The sequence below is a fragment of the Vanellus vanellus genome, assembly GCF_965231255.1.
Source record: "Vanellus vanellus genome assembly, chromosome: 11".
Taxonomy (NCBI): domain Eukaryota; kingdom Metazoa; phylum Chordata; class Aves; order Charadriiformes; family Charadriidae; genus Vanellus; species Vanellus vanellus.
Window position 1 is genome coordinate 11,942,866 of NC_138916.1, and position 24,782 is coordinate 11,967,647.

Below are 24,782 nucleotides of genomic sequence, written 5' to 3' on the forward strand. Positions count from 1 at the left end.
TCAAATAAGAAACTGAAACGTAATTTCTCAAAAGCGGATACCTCTATAGCATCTTTCAGTGAACCTGCTAGCAAGAAAAATGCAGCTGATTGTTCAAAGCGTTGTTTTCCCAACAAAGCAAAAGCATTTTTTAAAGCAGCTTTGCGCCATCTGTCTTCACTGAAGTTGTGGCTGAAAAAGGCAGTCATCTTTTCATCATGCTGGGACCTGCGTAAAGAAATGCAATGGACACCACTAATTATATAACTTTAGCATACAATCACTTGAACAACATCACTTTAATTTATACTGTAATCTTGAATGAGTTCTGCTTTGCATTCCTGGTTCAATTCAGATTTAATCAAACTTACAGTTAGCAGAACTCACCTAAACAGACCCCACACCACTGCCTTTTTCTTCATAGCAAGGTAAAAAAGTGCAGCATCTAAGGCATCATTGTTCCTCTGGAATGAAGCTTTTGCAACCTGTAGTAAACAAAACCTACTATTATTAGAGAAAATATAAAGGTTGCTTTTAGCTAAATAACTTATGTTCTCTGTCAGGGAGGATGGTCTAGGTGAGTATTATTACTACAAAGCAACAGTAATTTCTGTCAGAATGTTTTATTCATATGAGACAGCACTCATTAAAATGTAAATGTTCTTAAGAGTCAGAAAAACAGCACTACTGCAGACGTTAACCCCTCTCAACCACACTAGAACATTACAAACGTGTAAATAAAAATATTTTCTTTAAAAGTGTTATAGTAACTCTCATACTATTAGATGAAATTCCTCTTGCAACCCATTATTTACATATACTTAAGCTAATACAAGTATTTCCTTAATAAACACTGTTTGGTTTTTGTGTAGGACCCAGATGTAATTGCATTTGACTTGGAGTACTTGGATAATTAAGTTTTGCTCCTGGATTCTTTGAGTATCCTGTAACTTTTAAAAATGTATTTTTACAGCAGATGACTTGGAAATTTAGCGAACTAGCAAGTACTTCTGTTCCACAGACATTTCAGAGATTGCATTATTTGTTGTAATTCAAAGCAAAAGCTAGTAATTGTTCAAATACATCAAACTTCAAGTTATAAGAAAGCTGAAATTCTTATTAAAGCAAGAATTTAAATCACATTTGTAGCCATGGGAAACAGTTTTAGATATTATCGCAAAAATATATTGCATTTTATTCATTATTAGACCTCCTATAAGAAAACTCTGCATACAAAAGAGATTTGGAGTTATTTTGGTTCTACCTAATATAGGTGCATATTTCTATAAAACAGTAATTTTGCGACTCTTCAGAAGAGTAATACCTGCATTTATTTGCAGTTCAGATCTTTTATGTTCTATACTAGTCCATTATAAAAAGTACAAAATTTGCAAAAACACCCTTTATGTAGTTTTTATTGGCTACTATTTTTAGATATATTTATTTCTTAAATAAAACCTGCTGCTGAACTCAAAGCATAATTCCCTGTTTAATCTACAGATTAATGATAATGTCTTGTATATCTGAAAACAAGATTCTTCTTAAAATAGAGTACTTAGTATGATCTTTAACATACTGTAAAATACGTGTGTGGGGGGGGAAATTAGGTGCTTCAGAAGTGGCTTTCCCTACATCAATTGTATTATATTTTACTACCAAATAACAAAATTTGTAAGACAGGACTGCCAACATCAGTTAGCATAGAAAAAAAAACAAACTGTTACAGTCTCCTGGCTGGGCTGGAGTACAAAGGAATCTGCTATATAAGTCACCGTGCGTAACCGTTAAGGCATACCTAAGAGCACGTAACTGTAATCTGTAAGCAATAAAAAGTACCTTCTCAATGCACCTTCGGAGCGTGTTGATATTCCTGACCCACCAACCGATACCCATAGCTCTTAATTCAGACCACTGTGGGTCTCCCTTCTGGATAGCAGGAATCATATTGATCAACTCCTCCTCTGCCTCAGAATGAAAAGCCCATGCAAAATGGCAAGTAGATAGGCCTAAACAATAACATAAGAAAATAAAATTCAGCAGACTTGTTAATAGGCAAATGGAATATGTCAGAGATGCAAAGTGGGATCTCCAACCCAAGAGTTAGGTAGATCTGAGAGACTGTTTCCCTCTACAGCAAGTAGAACTGCTAAAGGAACAGCTGAAATAACTTCTTGCCCACTAGGGATGTCCTCTCCCCAGTGCTTCTTCCATCATTTTCTAGTACCCCGTTCATATACGTACTAGAGTTATATGGTGAAAGACTGAAGGAAAAATATTCTGTTATCGCAGAGGCAGACCCATTCTGGGCCAGAAACATTCTGCCTGCTATTTAGGTAGTAACTGCTCTTCTTTCCAGCATTTACTCAGATTGAGCAAGGGAAAAAAACTGCTGTGAAGAAACAGAATAATCTTTAAGGCAAGATAAAGCCATGCTCGTGTAAAGCAGTATCTTCATTCCTCCAGCAAAACCAACAAAATATATATACAATCTATATGCTATCTGGTTGGGGAACTTATTCATGCCTCAAACTGAATGGGGCAGAATCTCTCTCCTGTTCTAGAGCTATATGTTTCTGTCTACTCACAGTGCACATAGGGAAGCCTATACTAAGCTTTGCTTTTAATGGAATAGATATGATCTAAAATGAATATGCAGATAATAAAAATATCATAATATTATGAATCAAACATAACCAGATCCTGTCAGCTCAAACAGATCAAATGAAAGCAATACTTCGCTCTAAGAATTACCTTGGTGAAGCAGCTGAACTCGATACAGAGGTGGGAGTGATGTCAGAAGGCAGGTGTGCAAGCGCATAGCCAACAGATATCGTAAGCCACATTCATCCAAGGTATCTCTTCCTATGAAATATAAAATATTGACTTTTGAACATGAATGTGTCTACAAGAGGTGTACATGCAACTTCTGTGTGGTGTTTCTAAACTTGCCGAGAACCTGAACTACAAGTTATTTATTATGTATGAAATATATGTAAAGGTTTATATTTAAGTGTTTTTCTTTCTTACTGTATCTAATCTGAATAACTGATGTTAGCTTTCAGCTTTGTTATCCCAAAATACCCAAGGACTAAGTTTACCTTTGCTGAGAAGAATAAGAATGTTAATTCAATAATATGCGAGCTACTAACCTGAGTAATTCTTATCTCTGTTCTCATCTAGTTCAGTGCTTGTCGTGGCCACAGTGTCTGCCAAAGCTACAAGGAACATCTGCTCCAGTCGAGTGAGGCCTGGCAGACTTGAGTGCATCAGGTGGCTTGAAAGGACACTAGCATGTTCTCGGCCAAAGTAAGTTGGACCGTACTGTGACAGATTAATAACCTTGGATTTACTCTCCCTCTTTTCAGGCTCAAAATCAATAAAGTCTTCAGTTGTAACAGGCTGAATCTGGAATAGATCTGAGTACTGATCCTCTGTTTTTCTGTTAGCATGATCTTCAGAGCCCTGAGGTATTTTAGAAGTTTCTTCAGAAACGTAAGTAGCATCTTGATCCGCAGCAAGCAGCGCATACAGTGGCAGTGGGGGAATTGAGTCTATCTCTGTGTAGTCTCGAGTACCGTCTTTTCCAGCTGTGATGGTATCCTTTGCAGTACTACCACTTACACTAATGGTGCGAGAAAGGTGGCGCTTAGGACCAGTTCCTTCTCCAGCTTCTGTGTCTTTAACTATTGCAACTTCTCCTGCAATACATTTAACTAAATGTGATAGAATGGCTTTGGCTCGGCGAACTTTACCCAGATCCATAAGTTCTAATAACTGGGTTGGATGATACTGGGGTAGAGTAGGCGAAAGAACATGAGCAGCTTCAAAAAGGCCACCATCCTGAATTACAGTTGGAGTGCCAAAAACATCATCCACAATACCTGCCCCATCAATTACGCTGGTCTTCTTTGCTATCAAGCTCGTTTTGAGTGGATCTTGTGTTGTTGAGTCTTCAGTAGTAAAAACATCACTTTCTCCATCACCAAACTTGACAGCGTGTTTCCACTGGGCATAAACATGCATTTCACAGTCCATTCCCACTACCAGTATGCCATCTCTCACCCAGGAGAGAGAAACAGGCAGCGAAGGGGTGCCGTCTACAGATGATACCAAATCAATTGATCTAAGCAACACCCACTTTGACTTTATACCTTGTTTTATGCTACCACCCAGTGGTAATGTAATGACAGCTACTCCCTCTTTGCTGCTAGTTTGATCTGTTACAATTCCCGAAAGTCTTCCGTACATGAAGATGTTGGCACCAACTCCAACTGTCAGTATGTGCGAACCATCTTCTTTTGATACCCAGTCCAAATGCACCAAATGCTTGATACTAGGCACCAGGTACTTGTCTTTATTCAAACAAGCATCTGATTTACTGTAAACAAACAAATTACTATCTACACTGACCCTTGAATCAAGTACACTTCCAACCTTAACTAAATCATCCAGATGAATTGTCTGTTCCAAAACCCATTCTGATCCTCCTGTAGACTCACATTCAAGTATACAAACATGCATGGAAAATTCTTTGGAAACAAAACCATTATGCTGTATGGGTTGTTTGTATGCTACAGCAAGACGCCCTGTGTAAGAACAGCTAACGGCAACCGGCCTTCCTACTATGCTCACTGTACTACTGTTGTCTTCTCCTTCATCGTTCATTAAAGGCCATTTTCTCCAATGGTATGTTTCCCTTTCTTCATTTTTGCTGTTTAGGTCTGTCTCAACAGTACATCTCCAGAAGCGCACTCTGTTGTCTGAACATGATGTTACTATCAAATAAGGTGCAAGGCAGACTGGGTATATTGATGAAGAGCTCAGGTGACCTGAAGTTAGAACAAACATATTTAGTTTTAGTAATATAAAGTAGAATGCCTATGTGAATAAGGCAGACGTAACACTGTCTAACTACTGATAGAGAACTTTACAACCTGGTATTATTTTTCTAATTTGGACTCGGGTAAGGACAAATACATTAAGACTGGTACCAGTCTTGCAGCTTGAACATTACTAATCATCTGCATTTCTGGTCGCTATTCAAAGAAGATAAGCTGGAACTGAACTAATTCATAGAAGGGTTGTCAGAATAATGAGAGGAATACAGAGCCTTAATCAGATGAGATTAAAGAAGTTAAGATTAGGTTCATATAGCCTACCAAAATTGAACTAAGGGGCAGAGGGGGGGGGGATATAACAGGAGAGACAGAAAAACAGAAGAAGGTGTAAGCGCATCAGGTAAAAATAGGCACTATACACCCAACACTTTAATGCTGGCAGATAAACAAGCAGGCATAAATTGTTCATTAATAAATTAAGACTAGAAGTTAAGTTTCCAACTATTAGAGCAGGAAGTTTCAGGAACAGCTTTCCTGTGGTGACTTGATATGCTTATGAAAAGGTAACATGACATGGACACAATGATTTGAGAGCCTTTTTAGTCCCATGTTCCTTGTATCAGTAAATCAGAATGCAAAAGGCTGAGGAGATACAATCCTATAAACTAGGAGGTAAATTAATGGACTAACTGGATAGGAAAAAAACCCATTAAATTTACCTGCTGAAGGAGTTGCTCGTATTACTTCTACGCCAACAGGAAGATCCAGAGGTTGGCTATACACAAGTCTGGAGCTCAGAATGAGTTTACTAGCAGTCTGAAGATTAGCAATTGATGAAGACCGTGGAATGGGACTTATGCCAGGTGATATATCTGGAGAAGAATCCAGAGTCTTTTGCTCAGGTACACTAAGCTTATTCTCTGATGAAGCAGCCTCAGTTGGTTTTGCTATATAAAAATAAATGCCAACGGTGTTAAAAAAATTGTTTATAAGTAAGGACAAGGCATGAATATCCTATCATCAGATTTATTTTTTTTAGCAGTGCTTAAGTTACACAGAAAATAATTATATGACATGTGCAGGCTGCGTTAGTTTTATTGCATGCTTTGACTATTCATTTTAAGATACCCATGACATTCTGAAATACTGATAGTTTAAAATAAAGAATCCAGCAATTAAGTACATTACTCACCCTATCAACAATTTTTTATATTGCTATTGGTATAGAATGCAACCAGTGTTTGTAAGGAATCTTACTGCTTCTATTGCACTGATAAATTATTCCGAAGATTCCTCACTTGGAGGCTTCTGCTTGACAAAGGTGACACAATTTATTTTAAAATAAACCACCAAGCTGTAAGTTTTATTTTAAATAATATAAAAGAAACGTCTGTCTCTAAGAAAGTTACAGTCACTCACTCACCTAAACAGGCTTGCACAGATTTGAGATGAAGATGCCACATCTGAAGAACAGAGCAGCCATTACTATCTTTTTCAATAACTACTAGGTAGAACTTTTCTGAGAAAGGTGGTGGACGATACCCTGCAAGTGAAACATATTATCACTGCTGTGGTTATGTTCAACATAAATAATTTTCAATAACAGCAGAATCTCTAAAAATTATTGATATTAAAAAAACTGTTTTCCTCTTTGAAAGAAATTGTGTGATTATAAAACAAAATATTCAGACAGTACCATTAATAACATTTTTAATCAACATTTTGTTTGCTCATGGCTACAGGATTATGAAAATAGACAGACTGACTTACAGACAACCTGAGTATTAGTGGCAAATCTAATTTATTAGATGTCAGTTTGAACTACTTTGCTACATTGTAAAGACTCTTTTCCACCTGGCTGCTTCCTTCCTTTTCCTTTTCAAGTTTTAAGTCTGCTACCAAAGTCCTCAGTTACTTTCTATTTTATTAACTTGGAAGTCAGATATATTCACCTTGTCACCTGGAACTATGTATTGATGCAGAAAATACACTTCTGTTGTATTTTGTACACATTTTTACATATAACATACAGCATTTTGAAAAATAGACTTTGTCATTAAGTTAAAATGTTTCACTCCAATCAAAGTAGAATGCCTTTGTTTAATACCATTACTGTGTAAACAACAATTCATATGAGCAACATGAAACAGACATTTTACTGAATTCTACAGGTTTTCATTAAAAAGGAAACTAGCATATGCTGGCTAGATTTCAATATTCTTTAAAAATGTTTTTGGTACCTACTTCATTCATGTTAGTTATTTTCATGCTATACCTTGTGATGGCTGGAAAAATATCTCAGTTTCCTTCCCTTCCACATCTTCCTTATGTGGTTTGTATCCCAAAATGAAGTCTTCTTGAAAGACATGAAGCAATTGTGTGTTTGAGCCACACTGAAACATTAAGCAATAGTTATGCTTCCAGAATAGTAGAGCAACGTTTTGTACTAATGCAATTATTTCTTCTGTGCAATTGAGCTATGGATGAGGATCGCTTTCTTTTATAATGTTGAAAATTATTTTAATGCATCAGAAAAACTAAACACTTTCCCCCATATTAAGAACAGTGTATTCTAGAACCTATTGTTTGTATATTGAAATAATTTCACTGAGATCTACCATGCTAGACAAATTCTGTAATAACATTTTTGCCGCAGCTATTGACGGATGAATTAGAATCTCATTGGTTTTTATTTCTTTATGCGTTGAATAAATGGCAGCGGCAAAAACTCTTAGACTTTTACCCTTCCTCAGTGGGAGGACATGTTTGCGGTGAATTGCTTAGGAAATTTAAGGGAATGAATTGCAGATTTTCCTTCTCTCTGATATCTCAACAGCTGTCCTTCCTGACAGCAACAGATTTCTTTGCAGTACCTCCACCTCTCTACAAAGGAGGTTGCTGGCAGTGAAGTCCCTTCCTGCAGGCAAGGAAAAAATATGTCCCCCAAAACCAGTGATAGCAGTTTTAATATTGCAAAACACCCTCTTTTTTCCAGAGAACCATGGAAAGAGAGCATTCCCTGTAATCATCTATAAAAATTCTAGAAAAATATTTTGTAAATCTGAACTTAAAATTGAAGATCCTGTGTGATTAATACTTAACAGACATTGAAACCTATTGACAAATAGATAAATACTTCTTTACATATGTCAAAAACATACAGATGTCTAATTAAGAAATGGTAAAACACAGTTTTCACAGGCTGCTTCCTAACAGAAAACAGCACCGTAACGTGCATGATCAAAATAACTGTGAATAAGAACAAGGTGTAATAATACTACCTTCTCATCGTTTGAAATGTATAGCTGGATTAGTTAACAGATGAAAATTTGTCTTACAAAACAGACAAAAAAACCCGAAGTCATACGTGGCTATGATTCCTACGCTTTGGAGTATTTAGCTCTAGTTTTCAGGTTTGGGTTTTGTTTAAATGTTGTTCATCTTTTTGTTTGTTTGGGTTTGGGGGGGATTATTTGGGTTTTTTCCCCTTTAAGTTATAATGTTTTGTACTCTAGTCTTTAGTTAAGTTTTGTTTCATCAAGATTTATGCTCAGAAAATATTGTTCACACTCTAACAACGGGCTTTGAGCTCCTAGCAGCTAAGAAAAAAAGTCGTCTGACTAAAATGTTCAAGGTATCTCAATATTCACAAAAATTCACAGCAGTCATTATCACCATAGAGAAATGTCATCTCTTTTACCTCTTTTCAACAGATTAGGTTAATTAACAGGCAGAGCTATTAAACACCTTTACGTGATACCCGTAGAAAGTTAACCATTTATTTACTTTGTTAGTTATTGCATCGAGTTCAATAATGCATCCTGGTCGAGCAGTAGATTGTTGGCTCACAATGTTAAACACTTCCCCAATAAGTTTCTGAAACAGAGCAAAATGAGAAAAGTTAGTATATTTTTCCTTCAGACAGAAGGAAACTGCAGTCATTTACAATAAACTGATGCTTTAATTTTCCTTATCGGCATAACCTGTAACAGATTTCTTCCTGTTGTCATTTTGGCACTTATGAATAATCCATTTATTAAGACATCTGCACTGTTGTGAGGCTGCAGCTATTCACTGGGAGAGCATTTTTATGGAAATTAAATGTTGTTTATTTTAAGATTTATCCTTTCATAACATAACATAACACCTGTGCCATGAGAAACTCAAGTATACTGCTTCACTTTTGTTTAAAGCTTCAGGTTTTGTCACAACACATAGAAAAATAAATCAGTACAGCTTATATATAAACTGAAGGCTCTATTGATTTTTGCTGGAGTGTTTACAATCATTGCTCCTAGAACAGATTCCTTAGACTGATCTGAATACTGACAGGCTCTGTCTTGCAGGATGGCTTATAAAATAGAAGAATGGAAAAAAATGAAAGATGTGCTTCTTTATATAACAACAGTGAAAGGTCAGGCTTTACTTTGCTTAGTCAAACAAATGAAAGATAAAAAATGATGAAAAAATTACTTATTACAGAAAAAATAAGAGCTAATATTACCATTAGCAATAGCCCGCTGATTCCCTCCTATCCCACCATCTCTGCCCTTCCTCATATATAAATGTAACTTGGGTGGATACACCTAAGTCTTGCTCTTCTCTCTTCACCTTCCAACTTGCTCCTGAATCCCCTCTTTTGAGAAGACAAAGACAGACAATTTTTCCTTTCCCCACCTGCTACACATTGAGGAAACTAGTCAGGGAAATTTTGTTTCAGTCTGGCCACTTTTAGTAGTAATAGGTGCATTTACAGACAGCTGCAAAACATGTAATTATGCAAGGCATAATGAATAAGATCTTATACGTGGACTGGCACAAAAATTATACAGGACTATGTGAAGACAAAGCACTGGAGTCGAAAAAAACGTTACCTGAATTAGTTTTAATACTTTCAAACCATTCCTACATAAAACTTACAGATGATTCAGGGTCAGATAATTCATCTAGAAGTTTTCGTGCATCTACAACAGCTTGATACAGTCTCAGGTTTTTGCCATCAGATGCAACAAAGCAAGCACTAGCAGAGTTGCAGTATGTACCTAATAGAAAATACAAAAATTTCATAGTTGAAGAAAAAAAATGGTAGTCAAATGGCATCAGGTAGTCTATTACAATCCACTTCACAATATCTGAATACGTTTCTAACGTAGTTTCCATAAAATACTGAAGCAAAACACCTAAGCAAATGTTTGCATTAAAACACCATTATTTGACCTTTGAAATAACTCCCTTTCTGCTCATTTATCTAACTGAAACCCCTCATAAAAGTTGAATAACCTAAGCATGTTTACAAACATGGTTCATGCATGCAAAAACCAGGATGTAGTACACCTAAAGGAATGCTGCCATCCCTTAAAATGGTTATGTTCTCTTCCCTGTCCCCTCTCAGAAGGTGCTCGGAAGGGCTAACACTAGCTTCCCTAGCTTGTCAGAGACTATTTAGAGTAGGAGTCTAAGGTAAACTGTTCAGAGAAGCTACATTAGCTACAGCTTCTTTCCTGGTTTGCCATCTCTAGGCTCTTTGGGTAAAATTAATCACAACGAATATTCCCTTCTACCCTCCAGTTAAAACTGCAGATATAAAAGTGGAGGGAGAAATATATTTTTAGTAGTGAATAATATATGAAAAACCGTAACAGTGTCTTTTTTGCTTCTCTACAGTATACAGAACAGGCTTGACACAAGGTTTTCTATTCTGATCTATGTTTTCCTCTGACTTTTATCAGAGGGAAGCAGCTAGTTATTTGTGTTTAGAAGACTGTGGGACTCAGACAGCACAGAACGTTACTATGTATGCAGACAAAATGGATTTATTTTAAATCAAAGATATGTTATGCATTTATTAAGCATATTTAGGATTTTTGTGGTTGTACATCATCTTTGACACCCATTTCATCATTGCAAAGGTCAGACTGGCCTTAGCATAATAAAATAACCTGGCATTATTAGTATAAAATTTAATGTTACATCCACAGCACAAATGACATTTTTAGTACTGTATACAAAGATGACAACTACTACAACAGCATTTTTATGCTAATTCAAAAATAAGCATCTGAGTTGCTGAATAGAAACAATTTTCCTAACTGCAACAGAAAGCCCTAAAATTAAACACAAAAACTGAAGAACTGTCTTAGGGCGTTACACATCAGATGTTGTACTGCCTGACCTCTGAAAAAAGTATTGTTTGTAGTTCTGTGAAGTTAATGCGGTCTATTTCTTTAAAAATATTCTGTCTTCTAATGGAACTTTTGTAAACCACTGATGGCCTGAAGAATTTCAGTATTGTTTCAGGATCTTGTAATCCGAGTTCTTAGCCAGCATGTTAAAAGATTTTGATACTGCAAATTTTGGCTGAAAGTCTTTCTCAATAATTCAGATGTTCAAGTGGTCCAAATACTAGTTCTTACTAGTTCTGTTCAACCCACTGCCTCCTACAACTCTATGTAGCCAACAACCCAGATGCCTAAGTCATCAGAACACCTGCATTATTAACACCATGTCATTGGGGGGAACACTCAGTGAAGCTGCCTAAAACACTGAGGAAAGGGATAATCTTGTTCTTTGTGAGAGCGATGATTGCTTACTCGCATAAAGAAATTACTGAATGTCAGCTGATCCACAGTAACCACCGACACACTCAGACCAGATGAAATGTTTTGAAGTAGCTTAGCCTCAAATGAAATAAAAATACTTAATTTACATAATACAAGGAAATTGCTGAAAAGTCAATATAAATATACTCCAAACAAAATAGTAATTTATTTTAACAAATTAATTCTATGACTCTGTTAACTCTATATGGAAACATGCTAAGTATACTCACCAAGGCAGTAGCTGGGAATAAGTGTTGGAAGCCAGGCTACGTTAGAGAAAGCGGAGGTATGAAGAGAGTTAATTCGAGCCAATTCAGATACTCCTCCAGTGTATGATAAAGGTCCTATAGGGTCTACACGCCACAGAATCAGCTCACTATAGATTGCATTAGGGTCATGGAACGTGCGGGTTGCTGCATTTTTAAGTTGCTGCCTAGAAGAACCTTTCACATGTTTAATAGGATCCATTATCCTGTTTATCCTGTCAGAGTCCCAGGAACTGTCTGATTCAGGAGTTAATAGAGCGTTATGATGAGAAGATGTTAGCAGTAATGGTAAAACAGAATGGCAAGCTAGATCATTGAGATGAAAACGGTGGCCGCAGTACCTAAATTTATGTGATACAGTTAGCACAGTAGTGAAAGCTGATTTATCAGCAAAAGTAACTGCCCACTGATTTAGAGAGCCATCTATATGTTTGGAAATCATCATTACTACGGGAGAAATTATATTCACATTTGCACTGTCCTGGGCACAGCTTGGTCCTTTATTTGCTAGAGTCTTATCTGGAAAGTCCATTGTCTTCTGATATACAGCATTACTGTTATCTTTTAAAAAGACAGGGCAAGCATACATCATGATATTTTTGCTAAGGGAACTAGCATCTCCTGATGGAAATGCAACAGGAATCCTAGAAGAAAATGAAACCTAAAAAAAAAAAAAACCAAGAGAAAAGAATTAGAATACAAGAACCCAGCTTAAGTCTGAATAAATGTTATCTGTTTCACAGGAAGTACTTAAAATTAAATTCATACTGAAGTTCAGATATAAAAGAAAGGACACAATGATCGTTGATTAAGATAATAAATAATAAAAATATTTCAAATATACAATACCTGAACTTGTCGAAAGATGCCTGGAGTGTATTCATCTAAGTATTTCACATGCCACACCAAAAAGGTACCATCAATAGGATGGATAGTAAAAAGCATATCTGGATTTCTGTTCCATTCAGTTAGGAGCAACTCAATTTTCCGATCTAACAAAACTGTTGGAAGAGGCATGCGTGGCCCTGCTAGTAGAGATGTTTTGGGGCTTCCCTCTCTTTCTCCATCTTCGTGTTCTGAAGAGCCTGTACCAGTCCCTGTCTCTGATTCTCTATCTATAGACAAGTCTGCAAGAGAAATGTGCCATTTTATCCATTGCAAATAGGTTTCCATTCAAAACAACACAGCATTTTTAAATCTTCTAATAGTGATATCTGATAAGAACATTCGTGCAAATTGCGGGTAGAAACATCTTTCTTTGGCCTGTCAATACGTAATATGAGGTTCTGGACTTTGACAATCCAATTGTAAGGTAAATAGAGAGCAGGTCTTAGTCATAATTTCATAGCTCAGTCAAATATATCCAAAATAGAAGTGAAAGACTAAAGCTACCTTTCTTTTTCACTGTGTATATTCCTATTGCATCCCAACAGAGTATATCATTGAATTTTTCATGCTTATAATTACAGCAGCCAAAATTTCAGCTGTAAATGTCTATTTATTTTACATTAGTGATAAAATGTTAGCACTTGTAATTCTTGGGCTAAATAATTGCATTAATTGTTGCTTCAAAATAATTCTTGTGCTACATACCTCAATATTACTTACCATGATCTAATTTCATATGTAAACCTCTCTCTTTTTCTTCTATTTCTTCTTCCTCTTCAACCTCAACATCAAAATCTTGTTCTAGTTGTTGCTCTGAAATTTTTCTTAGATGCTGCATAAATACTTCAATAGAGGATGTAAAATTAAATTCTTTATTATTTAACCAGTGAACAACGAAGCCTCCATTTCCTTCATCTATATTAAAAGCTGTTCCAGCCAAGACTGATGGAATATCTGTGGATAATTTTAAACAAAACAAAAAAAAGATATGGATTAAACTGTCCATCTTTATATAGATACACAAACACACATATATACACAGATTTCTTAGTTAAGACATTTAACTTGTTTTAGGTAGAACATAATTTGCACCTGTAAGATTAGAAAAGGTAAGATGCAGATCAAGTTTCTACATGCAATTTTAATTACAGAAATGTAATGATATTTTAACATCAATAAATTTACATTAAAATTGATTCTTAAGTGAATGGTAGATAATACCAATTCTAATTGCTCAGTTTCATAGGTTGCAGTGTTGTCATTTCAGGGAAAGATTTTAGGTAAGGCACATGATTGCTCTTTAGTCTTTTCCTTGTTTAAAATATTCTGAACTATTCTATAAAAAGCAGCTAGTTTCCTGCCAAAAAAATCTGGTACAGCTTTTTTTTCCGTTCACAATATATTCTCTAGGATGCAAATACTTTATTCATCCCATACCATTGCCTCCCAAAACCCAACAATCAAATGCTAAGCAGACTTGAAATTTAGGTTTCTTTTGCTTTCTGATGTGCAAAGATGAATTTAATTGGCTTTTAAAATGCTGAAGGCATTCAGAATAAATACAGCCTCATTTGTCTTACAAAACTCTATTGTCAAGTAACAGACTTGTAAAATAAGTCTTCCTATAAATTACCTGTATTCAATTAAGCAAAGCAAAGAACATGCATCTCAGCCCCCTTTATTTATTTTTCTTCATTTTGTGCAAATATGTTATTACAGTTTAATAAATGGTTGTATTTCACCTGTAGTAGGGTTGATGCTTGCTGCTATATGGAAGTGACCAAGTGCATTTGCATGATGCGAAATATGACGCTGAACTTCATGAGTACCCTGTTGATCTGGCAATACATCTGTGTGGGTAACAAGAACTGAAGATCTCCTTTGCCCTTTTCTCATATTTTTCAAATGGTGAATTGTCTGGTAGAGTTACAAAAAATAAATGAAGAAATACTAAAAAACTGTAAGGTAAAAATTCACACTTATATGAAGCCTAAAGCTTTTTTAATTTCCTTCTAAAAAGTGAAGACTAATTTCAAAAGGATTATTTTAAATAGATTTCAACAGAGATTAGTAACGCTTACGTACATCACTTCTGGCCAAAGGCAAAAACTTTTCCAACACTCTTCTGAAAGTTCCTTTAATATCTGCTCCAACAACACCACAAAAATACACACTATTTTGTGTGACATCCATAAACAAGATTACAACAATCTAAAAGCAGTAACCTTCACAATATTCTTTTATAACTAATTATTTTTATGTAACTGAAAATTGCTGAAAGCATGTGGAAAGCACAACTGATTCAACGGCCCGAAGCTTACTTGGTTCCACTCTCCCTATTTGCTGATGGTCATGATACGTAACAAGTAAAACCTTAGTCTGATTGCAGTAGTCTACAAACGAGTGTTGGGGTGGTTGCGTTTTTTTTTTTTTTTTTTTTCTTGTTTTTATATTGATAGGTTTTCTCTTACTGTAAACTTAAAAGACTTGATATGACTGCTACTGAAATTTGGAGCCCCATATTACCACCTTTTGGAAATGCAATTATCAAATCAGAGAACTAAAAATTGTTTATTTACTGCTGCCACTGTTTTTAAAGTTACAGACTTTCAGACCCAATCAGAACAGAAACCATCACTTACTATTTCATGTTAAACACTGTCTTTTCCCAGCACTGTTAGTTAGCTATAGAAAAAGTAGATTGAGTTTTAAGAACATGGAGCTTGGGTGCACGGATGCAAACTCTCCAACTTCTTCGGTGTTTAGCAACAGATTTCAAAAACTGATATGAAATAATTCAGACTATTCTGTTATGCTTATAAGAACTAGATAATACACATTCTTAGAGTTCTATATCCTTTAAATATTTGTTTTAAGAATTTTGATATAAAAAATTGACAAAAATCAGTATTTACTTGTACCTCTAGTGCATGCTGTATTTTGTCCTTTGGCTTTCCAGATTGAGAGATGGTGCTGCTAATGCTGGAAGTGCTAGTTTCACAGATCTGCTCACCGAGAAGAGTATCTTCTGGTAACAACGTCTCTGCCCACAGCCGACAGATGCCATCAAGACATGATGTGAGTAACACGTTACAGACCAAACCCCTAATGACAGACATATCGAGGTTACTACCCAATGTAATTAAATTAGCTATACGGACACAGCAGAAATTAGGGGAGTATCCAAGTATTTAGTAGTTAATTGTTTCATCCAAATTTCTGCCTCTCTCCTAACTAGAGGTTTTATATCAGGAGTGATTTTTGGCATGCTGATAAACCCACAGATTATTGGCAAAAGTGCGTGTGAATTGTTATTATTTGATAAATGCAACAGTTATTATAAAACTGCAGTTATGAAACTGCCTAAACTATCTGACTTGCTGGACTATGTGAAGAATGCGTAAGTTTCACTAAATAATGAAATGCGAAAGTGAACAACTAATTAAACACCAGTATACACAACAAGGTGCAGAACATAGCTTACTGAATGCTAATAATTTAAAAAATATTTTATTTCCAATGTCATAGAACTGTTTGGTGAAGACAAAGCCTTAAATCCATGCTTCCTGGCATAACTTGAGAAGGCACTGAAGTTTAGACCGTTTTAGAATAAATCTCACCTGTTAACATGACTATCACTATTGTACTAGGTAATACAGAAGCTTATGCAAAGATGTTGATATGCTTTATTTCTTGAAAGTATAAGCAGAGGAAGTTAACCATGTTCTTGATGGCTAAACTTTAAGCAGTGTTAAAAAACACTTGGTCAAAGACTTGATTGTTTTTTTAAAAAAAAAGCACAAACTTTCAAACCTGGGCATGTACTTGCTTGTGTTACGCCATGAAAATCCTGTCACTGCTCGAGGATGTGCCAAATAAACAAATGAGAAGTGGACAACTCCTGAGCACTTTTTTTCTTCATTCTCTTGTGGCAGAAGAGATGACTTCCAACCAGTCATAGGATACCAAACCTTTAGGAGGCAGTCATCCTAGGTAAAGCAATAAAAAACCATGGAGTCAGGTAGCTATTATTACAGATGTCACAAAAAGAAAATCCCAAACTGCTGTTCTGGTATCCCTCATGAAAACTTGATCTGTGGCCCAAAGCTATTGGCAGTTTTTCAGACAACCCGTTTATTTCAAGACCGCTTATTTCATTGATGGTCATCCTGGAATGAATTACAGGACTGAAGAAATATTCTGCTGGCAACACTCCACTCCCATAAGGAATTTTTCTTCCAGTGCAGTTGGCCCCCTACTTTTCTCTTGGTTCTCTATGCATTTTCTGCATAGCACACATGCATGCTTAAATCCCATGTCCATTTCCCTGCAAAGACAGAAGCCAGAAATAGGCTGCCACTCACACTCCCATGTTAGGCTCATTAACAGTGAGTTTCTCCATTGAGACAATTCATGCTCTAAGTCACTGTTGGTTCCTGTGCACAGGAAACCTGACTTTCATGGAAAGCACTGCACCTACTGAGCATAGGCACACAATAGAAGAGCAGATGCATATTACAACCTTCCCCTCCACCAGCGTAACCTATGCTACCCTTCTGGTTTGAATGGTTGGGCACCACTGATGCAATTACTTGGAACAAAACTGAAATGCTGACACAGCAATACTACAAATGCTGCTATGTGAGACTGGAGTATGACTATACTGATGTCAGCTAAGGACAACATTACTAGTATGACGACAGTACATTTTATGCACCTGGATGCCACATCCCTGGAGTTCAGAACTTGCTGCTGGAGTGGAGATGCAACATAAAGTAAATAAATGAATAAATTACAAACCTCCAAGAGTGTAGATAAAAGATAGTATTTCCTGACAAGCATCAAAAAGTACAGTATCTGACCACAGATTCTGCAAGAAGGAAGTCTGACAGGCAGCCCTGTTAAGAATTATGATGAAAGCTGTGTATCTCATGAAAAAACTAATATAGAGCTGTCCTACAGACAGAAAATGACTTCTGGAACAATCTGCCTCATCTACTTAGTTAAATTCTTAGCTATAAAAAAGTATATTCACGGGAAATAGAAATATGGAACGAAGGAAATCTTTTGATAATTTTCTAACCACAAAGATTTGAAATGTAGTATTTATTAAGGTGTAGTAAGTACTTTTTTAGTCATAAAACAATGCAGTTCATGATTCAGTTGTCCTCTTTAGTAAGTGTAAGATAAAAAAGTTCCTAAGATTCATCTAATTGTTCAACCAATATTAAGTGCAAGCAATAAATGCTTACATATCCAGACTTGAAAACCAAGGGGAATCAATCAAATGACATTAAAGAGAATTATTAATTGAAAACTTAGCTTGAATAGCAATTTGACAAAAAAATATACCAAACTGAAATAGAAGTTAAGAACTGACAATTGAACCCACAATTCACTAAATAGAAAATATTTTCTAATTTATCCAGAGGTGTGCACATTATACCAGTTTAAATGTGTGTGTTCTATCATAATGATCTAATATTTATCCTCATTATTTCCAACAGAAATAGAAAAATATGTTTATGCATATCTATAAGTTCATCTAAGTATACTCTATCTAAAAATATATATATATACAAGTCTGTATCACTGTCACTGTATTTCCAGGTTGATTCTCAAGTATTCAGTAAGAGTATACAGCTAAATCCAGTTTCTTGTTGCTGAAATTAATGGAAATACATGAAAATACAGCATTACACGAGATAATTTAGCTTAGCTCAGACTACAATAGAGTGTAGGATCTAGGACTATTCTATATAACTTACTTATTTTTGTCAAACAAATGCAAAATATTGCAAATGCTTATTTATTCTTCTTTTTGTCCTTACCTTCCCAGCTGTTGCAAAGTATTCACCATCAGGCGACCATGCCATCAAATGTACAGATACTGCAGTCCTAAATAACACGAGAGTAAAGTTTCAAGTTGTAAGTAAAGTCTGTTTATTTTATAGTATTATTCCATATGTGTTCAGTTGATTAACTATTACTGTTCATTATTTAAATGAAATAGATTAGTATTTTATAGTTGTTGCTTAAAGCATACTTTAGAAATAGCAGAAGCATAAAAAGCAGTTGCTACTATGAAACAAAGTATTTTGTATTTTCAGTTTTACAGAAAAACAGCCCATAAAATAAAATAATAAGGCAAGCCTAGGCTAGATCCAATGAGATCACAGAAGTGAAGTTTGTCCCCCCTGCTCCTCTACTCCCAGACAAGCCAAGGCAAATAGTAGGAAGAAACAAAATTGAAGATCTTTTAAATAATTTGTGATACTATTTGTGACTACAGCTTATGGGTCAGCTGTCTGAAAGAGGAAAGCAGCCTATGCAGTGTTTTGTGGCCACAAAATCTAAAATGGGTTTCAAAAAATCAAGAGAAAACAGGTTCGTAGGCAGCTGCTTCCCAAGTCTGCATATATATAGAAATGGCTGATCATTAAGCACTTCTGTAACATGGATCTCAAATAGAACCAGGTAGAAAGAGTTTCAGGACCTTCTTCCTGAGATTCAGGAAGCAGTTCTCATCTTTATCAGTGTAGCATATCTACCTGCTACTGCTCTTCCGTTCAGTCTCATCCAGTATTTCAGCACTACTTTCAAAGATGAGAAAAAGGGGATAATTTTGATACATTGCCAGTGGTATCGTGTGGGTCAGCCTTTGACTAGGTTATCTGGTGATAGGTCACTTGAAAAAGTGAGGAATTTTTATTTGGAGTAACTTACATTGTTTGAATTTTATGGTATTTTAAGCTGATTTAAAAGCAGATTTTAAAATATGGTTTTGGAGGGTTGATATATGAGGTGGGATTGCAATTTGTCTTAAAATAAAAATTATCTCACTCACTTGCACTGCCAGACACATTTCCAGTCATTTAGAACTGGGAGAACTTTATCATCTTTGATCTGATTGTCAGGATCATCATCTTCACCTTCTTCTAGAATGTCACTAGATGGAGGGGCCCACAATTGCAAAAAGTCAGTTGCTGTCAGCAGCCTGTTACCTGAAAGTGAGAAATACCAAAGCTGTGAAACCAAGATGATGCATGTATATTGAAAGATTAAGTCTGTCATCGCATTTTTTGAGAACTATTCAAAACAGGTTGAAAACTCAACTTTATAATGTCCATTTGAAATATGATGGGGTATTCAATCATATCAGTTTTTATGAAAACATTTTGAATTTACAATACCTTTTAAGAAAGAACATCAAGTTTTTTTGGGTGACTTCAAATGATAAATGCATAGCAGATGCTAAATAGCCATTCACACCTCAAATAAATACACATTATTAGACATCTTATAAATACCCGTGTCTGGGTACATTGCTGACTATAATTGTGATAAAATTAAATTTAAATGATTATTAGTGGTAATTTAAGTCACTTAGCAACTTAACACTGTGATTCCCAAACTAAGATTATGCATAGGAGACTCAAACACTTGGCACGGCAGCTTCACAAATGCTAACTGTAGCCTCACATTTTATGCAACACTGCTTGAGAACAGATAATCTAAAATTTCCATATTCATGCCCTCACTTTATTACAATAAAAATAATTTGCATTGAAGTTCTCTTAACTACAGGTGTTTAACAAATACTTCACCAACTTCACATTACCTTGAGGATCCCATGCCAGGTTGTAAGTCATAGAACTGAGGAAGAATTGCCCAGTTTTAAGCCACTGACACTTTAGTTGCTGTAGTTTAAAAACAGTAAAGGATTACTTCTCACATCAACAGCAAAATACAAAGGTATCGGTATTTCTTTCTTTCTCTATGAAATTACTATTAAGCCTGTTGCAAAAACATTCAGGACCCAGTGGTAGATTGCTGACTCTAGTTCTAGTAATTTCTCTAATTGTTTTATAATAATTAAATGTATCCCAGAGTGCCCTGCGAACCGGATCTGGACCCATCACATACAAATATATCTGTAGATTACTTTAAACTAGTTGGGTCATACACTTTCAACAACATAAGGGGTGGCAGTATAGATGCAACAAATATTGTGAAACCTGCTTGAGACCATACTTAATGCTTGAATGCTCAGCCATGGCTGTGCTGTTAACACAAGCCTGGGTACACACATGCAAGTCTAAGTCATATTTCTGTCCCACAGATCTGACGACCCCTTCAAGTCAAAGAAACACCAACTTGTTGCCATGTCATTCTAGTATGAGATTCAAGAACAAGATGTTGTCAACTTCGAAGTGCAGTCCCCAGTTCAATTCATGCAGTGGAAGATTCTACCCATCCAATTTTGTTATGGATGGTGGAAAATATTTATTCATTAGTCTTTTGTGTGCCAATGTAATATAATAATAATAACTGGCAAACAGACTTTTGTCTCTTATAAAAGCCTAAACTGAATTACAATCATGAAATACATACTTACACAATTTCTTTTATGAGAATTTATACCAAGAGGTTCAAAAATACAAACAGCGTTTCCATATGATGCTGCAATCTGGAAAAAAAAAAATTGAAGACTCAAAATGTGAGGTTAGGAGATAAGTGTAACTGTTCCTTAGTATTCCAAAATAGCTAAAGAATTTCCAATACCTCTTCTATGTGCCATTGTTCAAGAAAAGTGAAATTAATACAAATGTCATTAATTGTGTTATACGTATACTTTCTTAAGGAAGTTGAGAAATACGTACCTCCAAACAAGCCTATCTTTAAGATTTTAACTCTAAGTAGGGAAGACATCTTGTTCAGTGGGATAAACACTGTCAATCAGATCTAATATATTCTTCTAGGGTAACTACTGTTAATGCATAAGGGAAAGCCAATGCCTTCACTACTTCTTCTCACATTCTGTCTACTTCACAGCTAACTAATAAATTAATTATTAGTGTCTGGGTTTTGGTGTGTTCCCAGATTCCATTTTGTACCACTAAATAATAATTACGAGAAACAGGAGGTAATGTAATTCTATTTTGAACAGCTAAATACATTTTGAGGGCAACTGGTAACAGAAAAACTGAAGGACTGATACCCCTGAACCCCTCATTTTTTTTTCACCTACTTATTTCACAGAAACCTCCATACACAAAATGGTCTTTATGAGGAATTTATCTGGTCATGTTCGTAATATGCATATGCTTATGAGTACTTTTGACTATCTTTAAAATTCCTTTTTCTTCCTTAAAATATTTTTAAGAGAAAAACTGGTTATAAGTTCTTCCCATTCAGGATCTGTTCTCCTCAATACAGAAATGATGTAAAAGTTGTGACATTTATTACGAAATCTTATTTCCTCTTCAGGGGGAGAGGGAGGGAGGTTGCAACAACACACTTCCAAAGAATGGAACAGACCCTGAGTTCAGACTCCTGAATGCAGAACCACCCAGGGGTTCATGGACATTCTGCATGGGCCATCTGTGCAGCTGGAATCTCTCTTCCAGTCCTACTGGGACTGCACTGCTGCAGTGCAGGGGCCTTGCCAGCTAAACCTGCCCAACTGCTAACTAGGGCTTTCTCAATACTGCAACCAATTTTTAACTAGCTAATATTCGTAGGCAGTGACAACTGTTAAAATTTGTTCAGTGCACTACCATAACTCATAGTAGTATTTCTCAGCAATCCAAACTGTCTCTTTAGCATTGTTTAAGAATTAAAAATAAAACTGCGTAGCCAGTCAAGGGGCCATGCAGTTATGACAGTTCATACTGTAGCATTTCTAAATACATTAAACTTGCCTAAGCTTTTCTGAAAAATAAACTATTTCTAATTTATTACTTTGCAGGACACACAAAACCACACATGCACATATGTGTGTGTATGTATATGTATACAAGAATGATTTATCTATTTCTTCTTTAGCTGCATGAAAGTTTGCAATAATGGAGACAATAACAATAATTTTAGTATCATTTTTTTTTAGTATCATTCCACTTCTGATACTATACTGTAATTAATACATATTTCCACATTTTGTGAGACCTGGTATGGTCCTGGCATGGAATAAAAACCATTGCTAAAACATGCCTCCTGCTTCACCTCCCCCCCCCTCCAAATTACTATTAAATTAAAACAATTGTCTGAAAAACACAAGTGATGTTACTTAGAAAGTTCAGATCAGTAAAAAATGATCTTTGTCATGAAATTAACTCATTAAAACCATTAATGTATTATGTTGCTGTTTAATTATTTAGAGTATTTTTTTTTTTTAATTCTATACAAATTTATGAAAATCCTTACCCTGCCTTGTCGTTGGGAGCACTCCACACAACTGACCTGGATGTTTCCATGTTTAGCACCAGGAATAATTTGCACACATTCAAAGTCATTTGCCAGAATAACAATGTCACAACCAGAGCCGTATGCCTGAAATATTTTTTAAAATAAAATTAAAAAGTTATTAAAAAAATGGAATACTGATTAGATGACTTACATTTTTGAGAGCACTGTGAAAAATCTCCATTGAAACAAGATGTTACTATGTAGCAGGTTTATTCCTCAGCAATTCAGTAGCACCAGCAGAATAAGCAATGGTAAAAACAAAGTAGCAAAGGAGACCTTAAATCTTACAAGGTTTAAATCACTGCAAACAGAAACAGTAAAAGAAAAAAAAAACAAAAAACAAAAAACCAATCCCCGAACTTAATCTAGAATTTAAGCTTTGTGCATACATTCACTTTTTCTGTTTTGTGGTGGGGTTGGGGTTTTTTTTAGGTTTCAGTTGGGTTTTTTTTTCCTCCTCTCCAATTCTTGTTGCCTCTTAGAGCAAGACAGCCGAGAGTTTAGTATTCAGGTGCACTTATTGAATTTGCATATAAATTTCTTAAATATGTGTGTCCCTGCCCTTTTTTTTTTTTTTTTAAAGAATATTAAGTGATTCTTTTCTATAAGAATCCAATTTCTGGGCTTTTCTGAGTTTTAAAAAGTGCACATTACTATAAGACTATAAAACAACAAAGATTTGTCTTGGATATATTGTATCTTGTGCAGTACACACTGCAGTCTAAATACTTTGTTTAAGAATAAGTTATAGAACAATGATAGCTTACAGCACTTTCTATTGTCAAGATAAATATATATGTCTGCCAACCTTTCACCTCTCCTAGTGTGCCAGAATAGTCTTAAAAAGTTTAATGACTCCAGACGACCCATTCCACTGAACTCCCATGTTCAGGCACAGAAATCCCTCCCTATCATCAATCTACCAATAAACCTTTTTAAAGTAAACTGTTATAGCTAGATGTCTTTTTCCTTAAAGTAAGTTTTCCACTGATTCCAATGTGGTAGGCAGAAATTTTATGACAGCTGAATTAAGCAGAGAGCGTACAAGTCCTCAACAGTCAGTTTCACAAGGTACAAAATTACTTTTGTCATTTAAACTTGTGCCCTGCTTCTTTCACAATAATTTCCAAATTACTGAGTCCTAGCCCTCTCCTTTGAGGTCAACCAGCTTAAAGGCTACCTGTATTATTTTTTAGAAGCATATGAGAAATTGTGAGTATTTCTATAGATTTACAGGATCAATGCCCATTGACAGACACACTAATATAATGGTGCAAGATAAACACAAGAATTAGAATGGACAATTTAGGTCTCACGATCTAAGATAGAAGTAGATCTAAGATAGAAGTAGATCTTAGATCTACTTCTGATCCTCCTGGGAAGGAACAAGTGAGAAAGTCTTAGGAAAAAGGCTTAATTTGGTGAAAGGACAGTCACTGCTAAAACAAGAAAGGAGCAGCAATACAAGCAGCAAAGCAGAAACTCAGGCCTCAGAAATTAACACACCATACAATTGCATACGCAAAAATGAAAACTGCATACAAAACAGATTGTCTAAAAGATTTCCAAGGTCACCTCACAAAAATAAAGCAACGTGGTGCTGTCTGAGTCCTCAAGCCCACAAGCATTGTTCTGGGAAGCTTTGAGGAACTGATACTAGAGTTATTCACAATGCAAGCAGGAGAGGGAAAAAAACAACTACTAAAAGGTTGTTAGAGGGAGATTATCTATGTAACAGAATATCATAGCTCCTTGATGACTAGGCTATGCAATTACGAGACCCAGTCTGGAAGGGAGTAAATTATTATTAAAATGGAATAGGATTATTTCCAGAAAGTAAGAGAAAGAAAGATGAGATTCTGAGATAAGTTCTGGCATTGAACAGAAAGTCTTTTTGTTTTGTTGTTTTCCAATTTTTTATATTGGAATTTGTTACAAAACAAACTCCACCAGCGGTGTAGAAT

General features: G+C 35.6%; 1 protein-coding gene across 1 annotated transcript in view; it reads right to left on the bottom strand.

Annotated features, from left to right (window-relative positions):
* DMXL2 (Dmx like 2) overlaps positions 1–24,782 on the bottom strand; it is a gene marked incomplete at its 5' end in the record, with an annotated part of 54,393 nt that overhangs the window by 22,777 nt on the left and 6,834 nt on the right. The window contains 21 exon segments of the mRNA XM_082488539.1: positions 42–207; positions 367–464; positions 1,816–1,985; positions 2,731–2,836; positions 3,127–4,808; positions 5,537–5,764; positions 6,241–6,360; positions 7,093–7,210; positions 8,604–8,693; positions 9,738–9,859; positions 11,647–12,343; positions 12,532–12,809; positions 13,291–13,524; positions 14,313–14,487; positions 15,492–15,675; positions 16,384–16,559; positions 18,402–18,468; positions 19,418–19,574; positions 20,192–20,270; positions 20,969–21,040; positions 22,777–22,902. Of these exon segments, the coding sequence (XP_082344665.1) occupies positions 42–207; positions 367–464; positions 1,816–1,985; positions 2,731–2,836; positions 3,127–4,808; positions 5,537–5,764; positions 6,241–6,360; positions 7,093–7,210; positions 8,604–8,693; positions 9,738–9,859; positions 11,647–12,343; positions 12,532–12,809; positions 13,291–13,524; positions 14,313–14,487; positions 15,492–15,675; positions 16,384–16,559; positions 18,402–18,468; positions 19,418–19,574; positions 20,192–20,270; positions 20,969–21,040; positions 22,777–22,902 (5,145 nt within the window).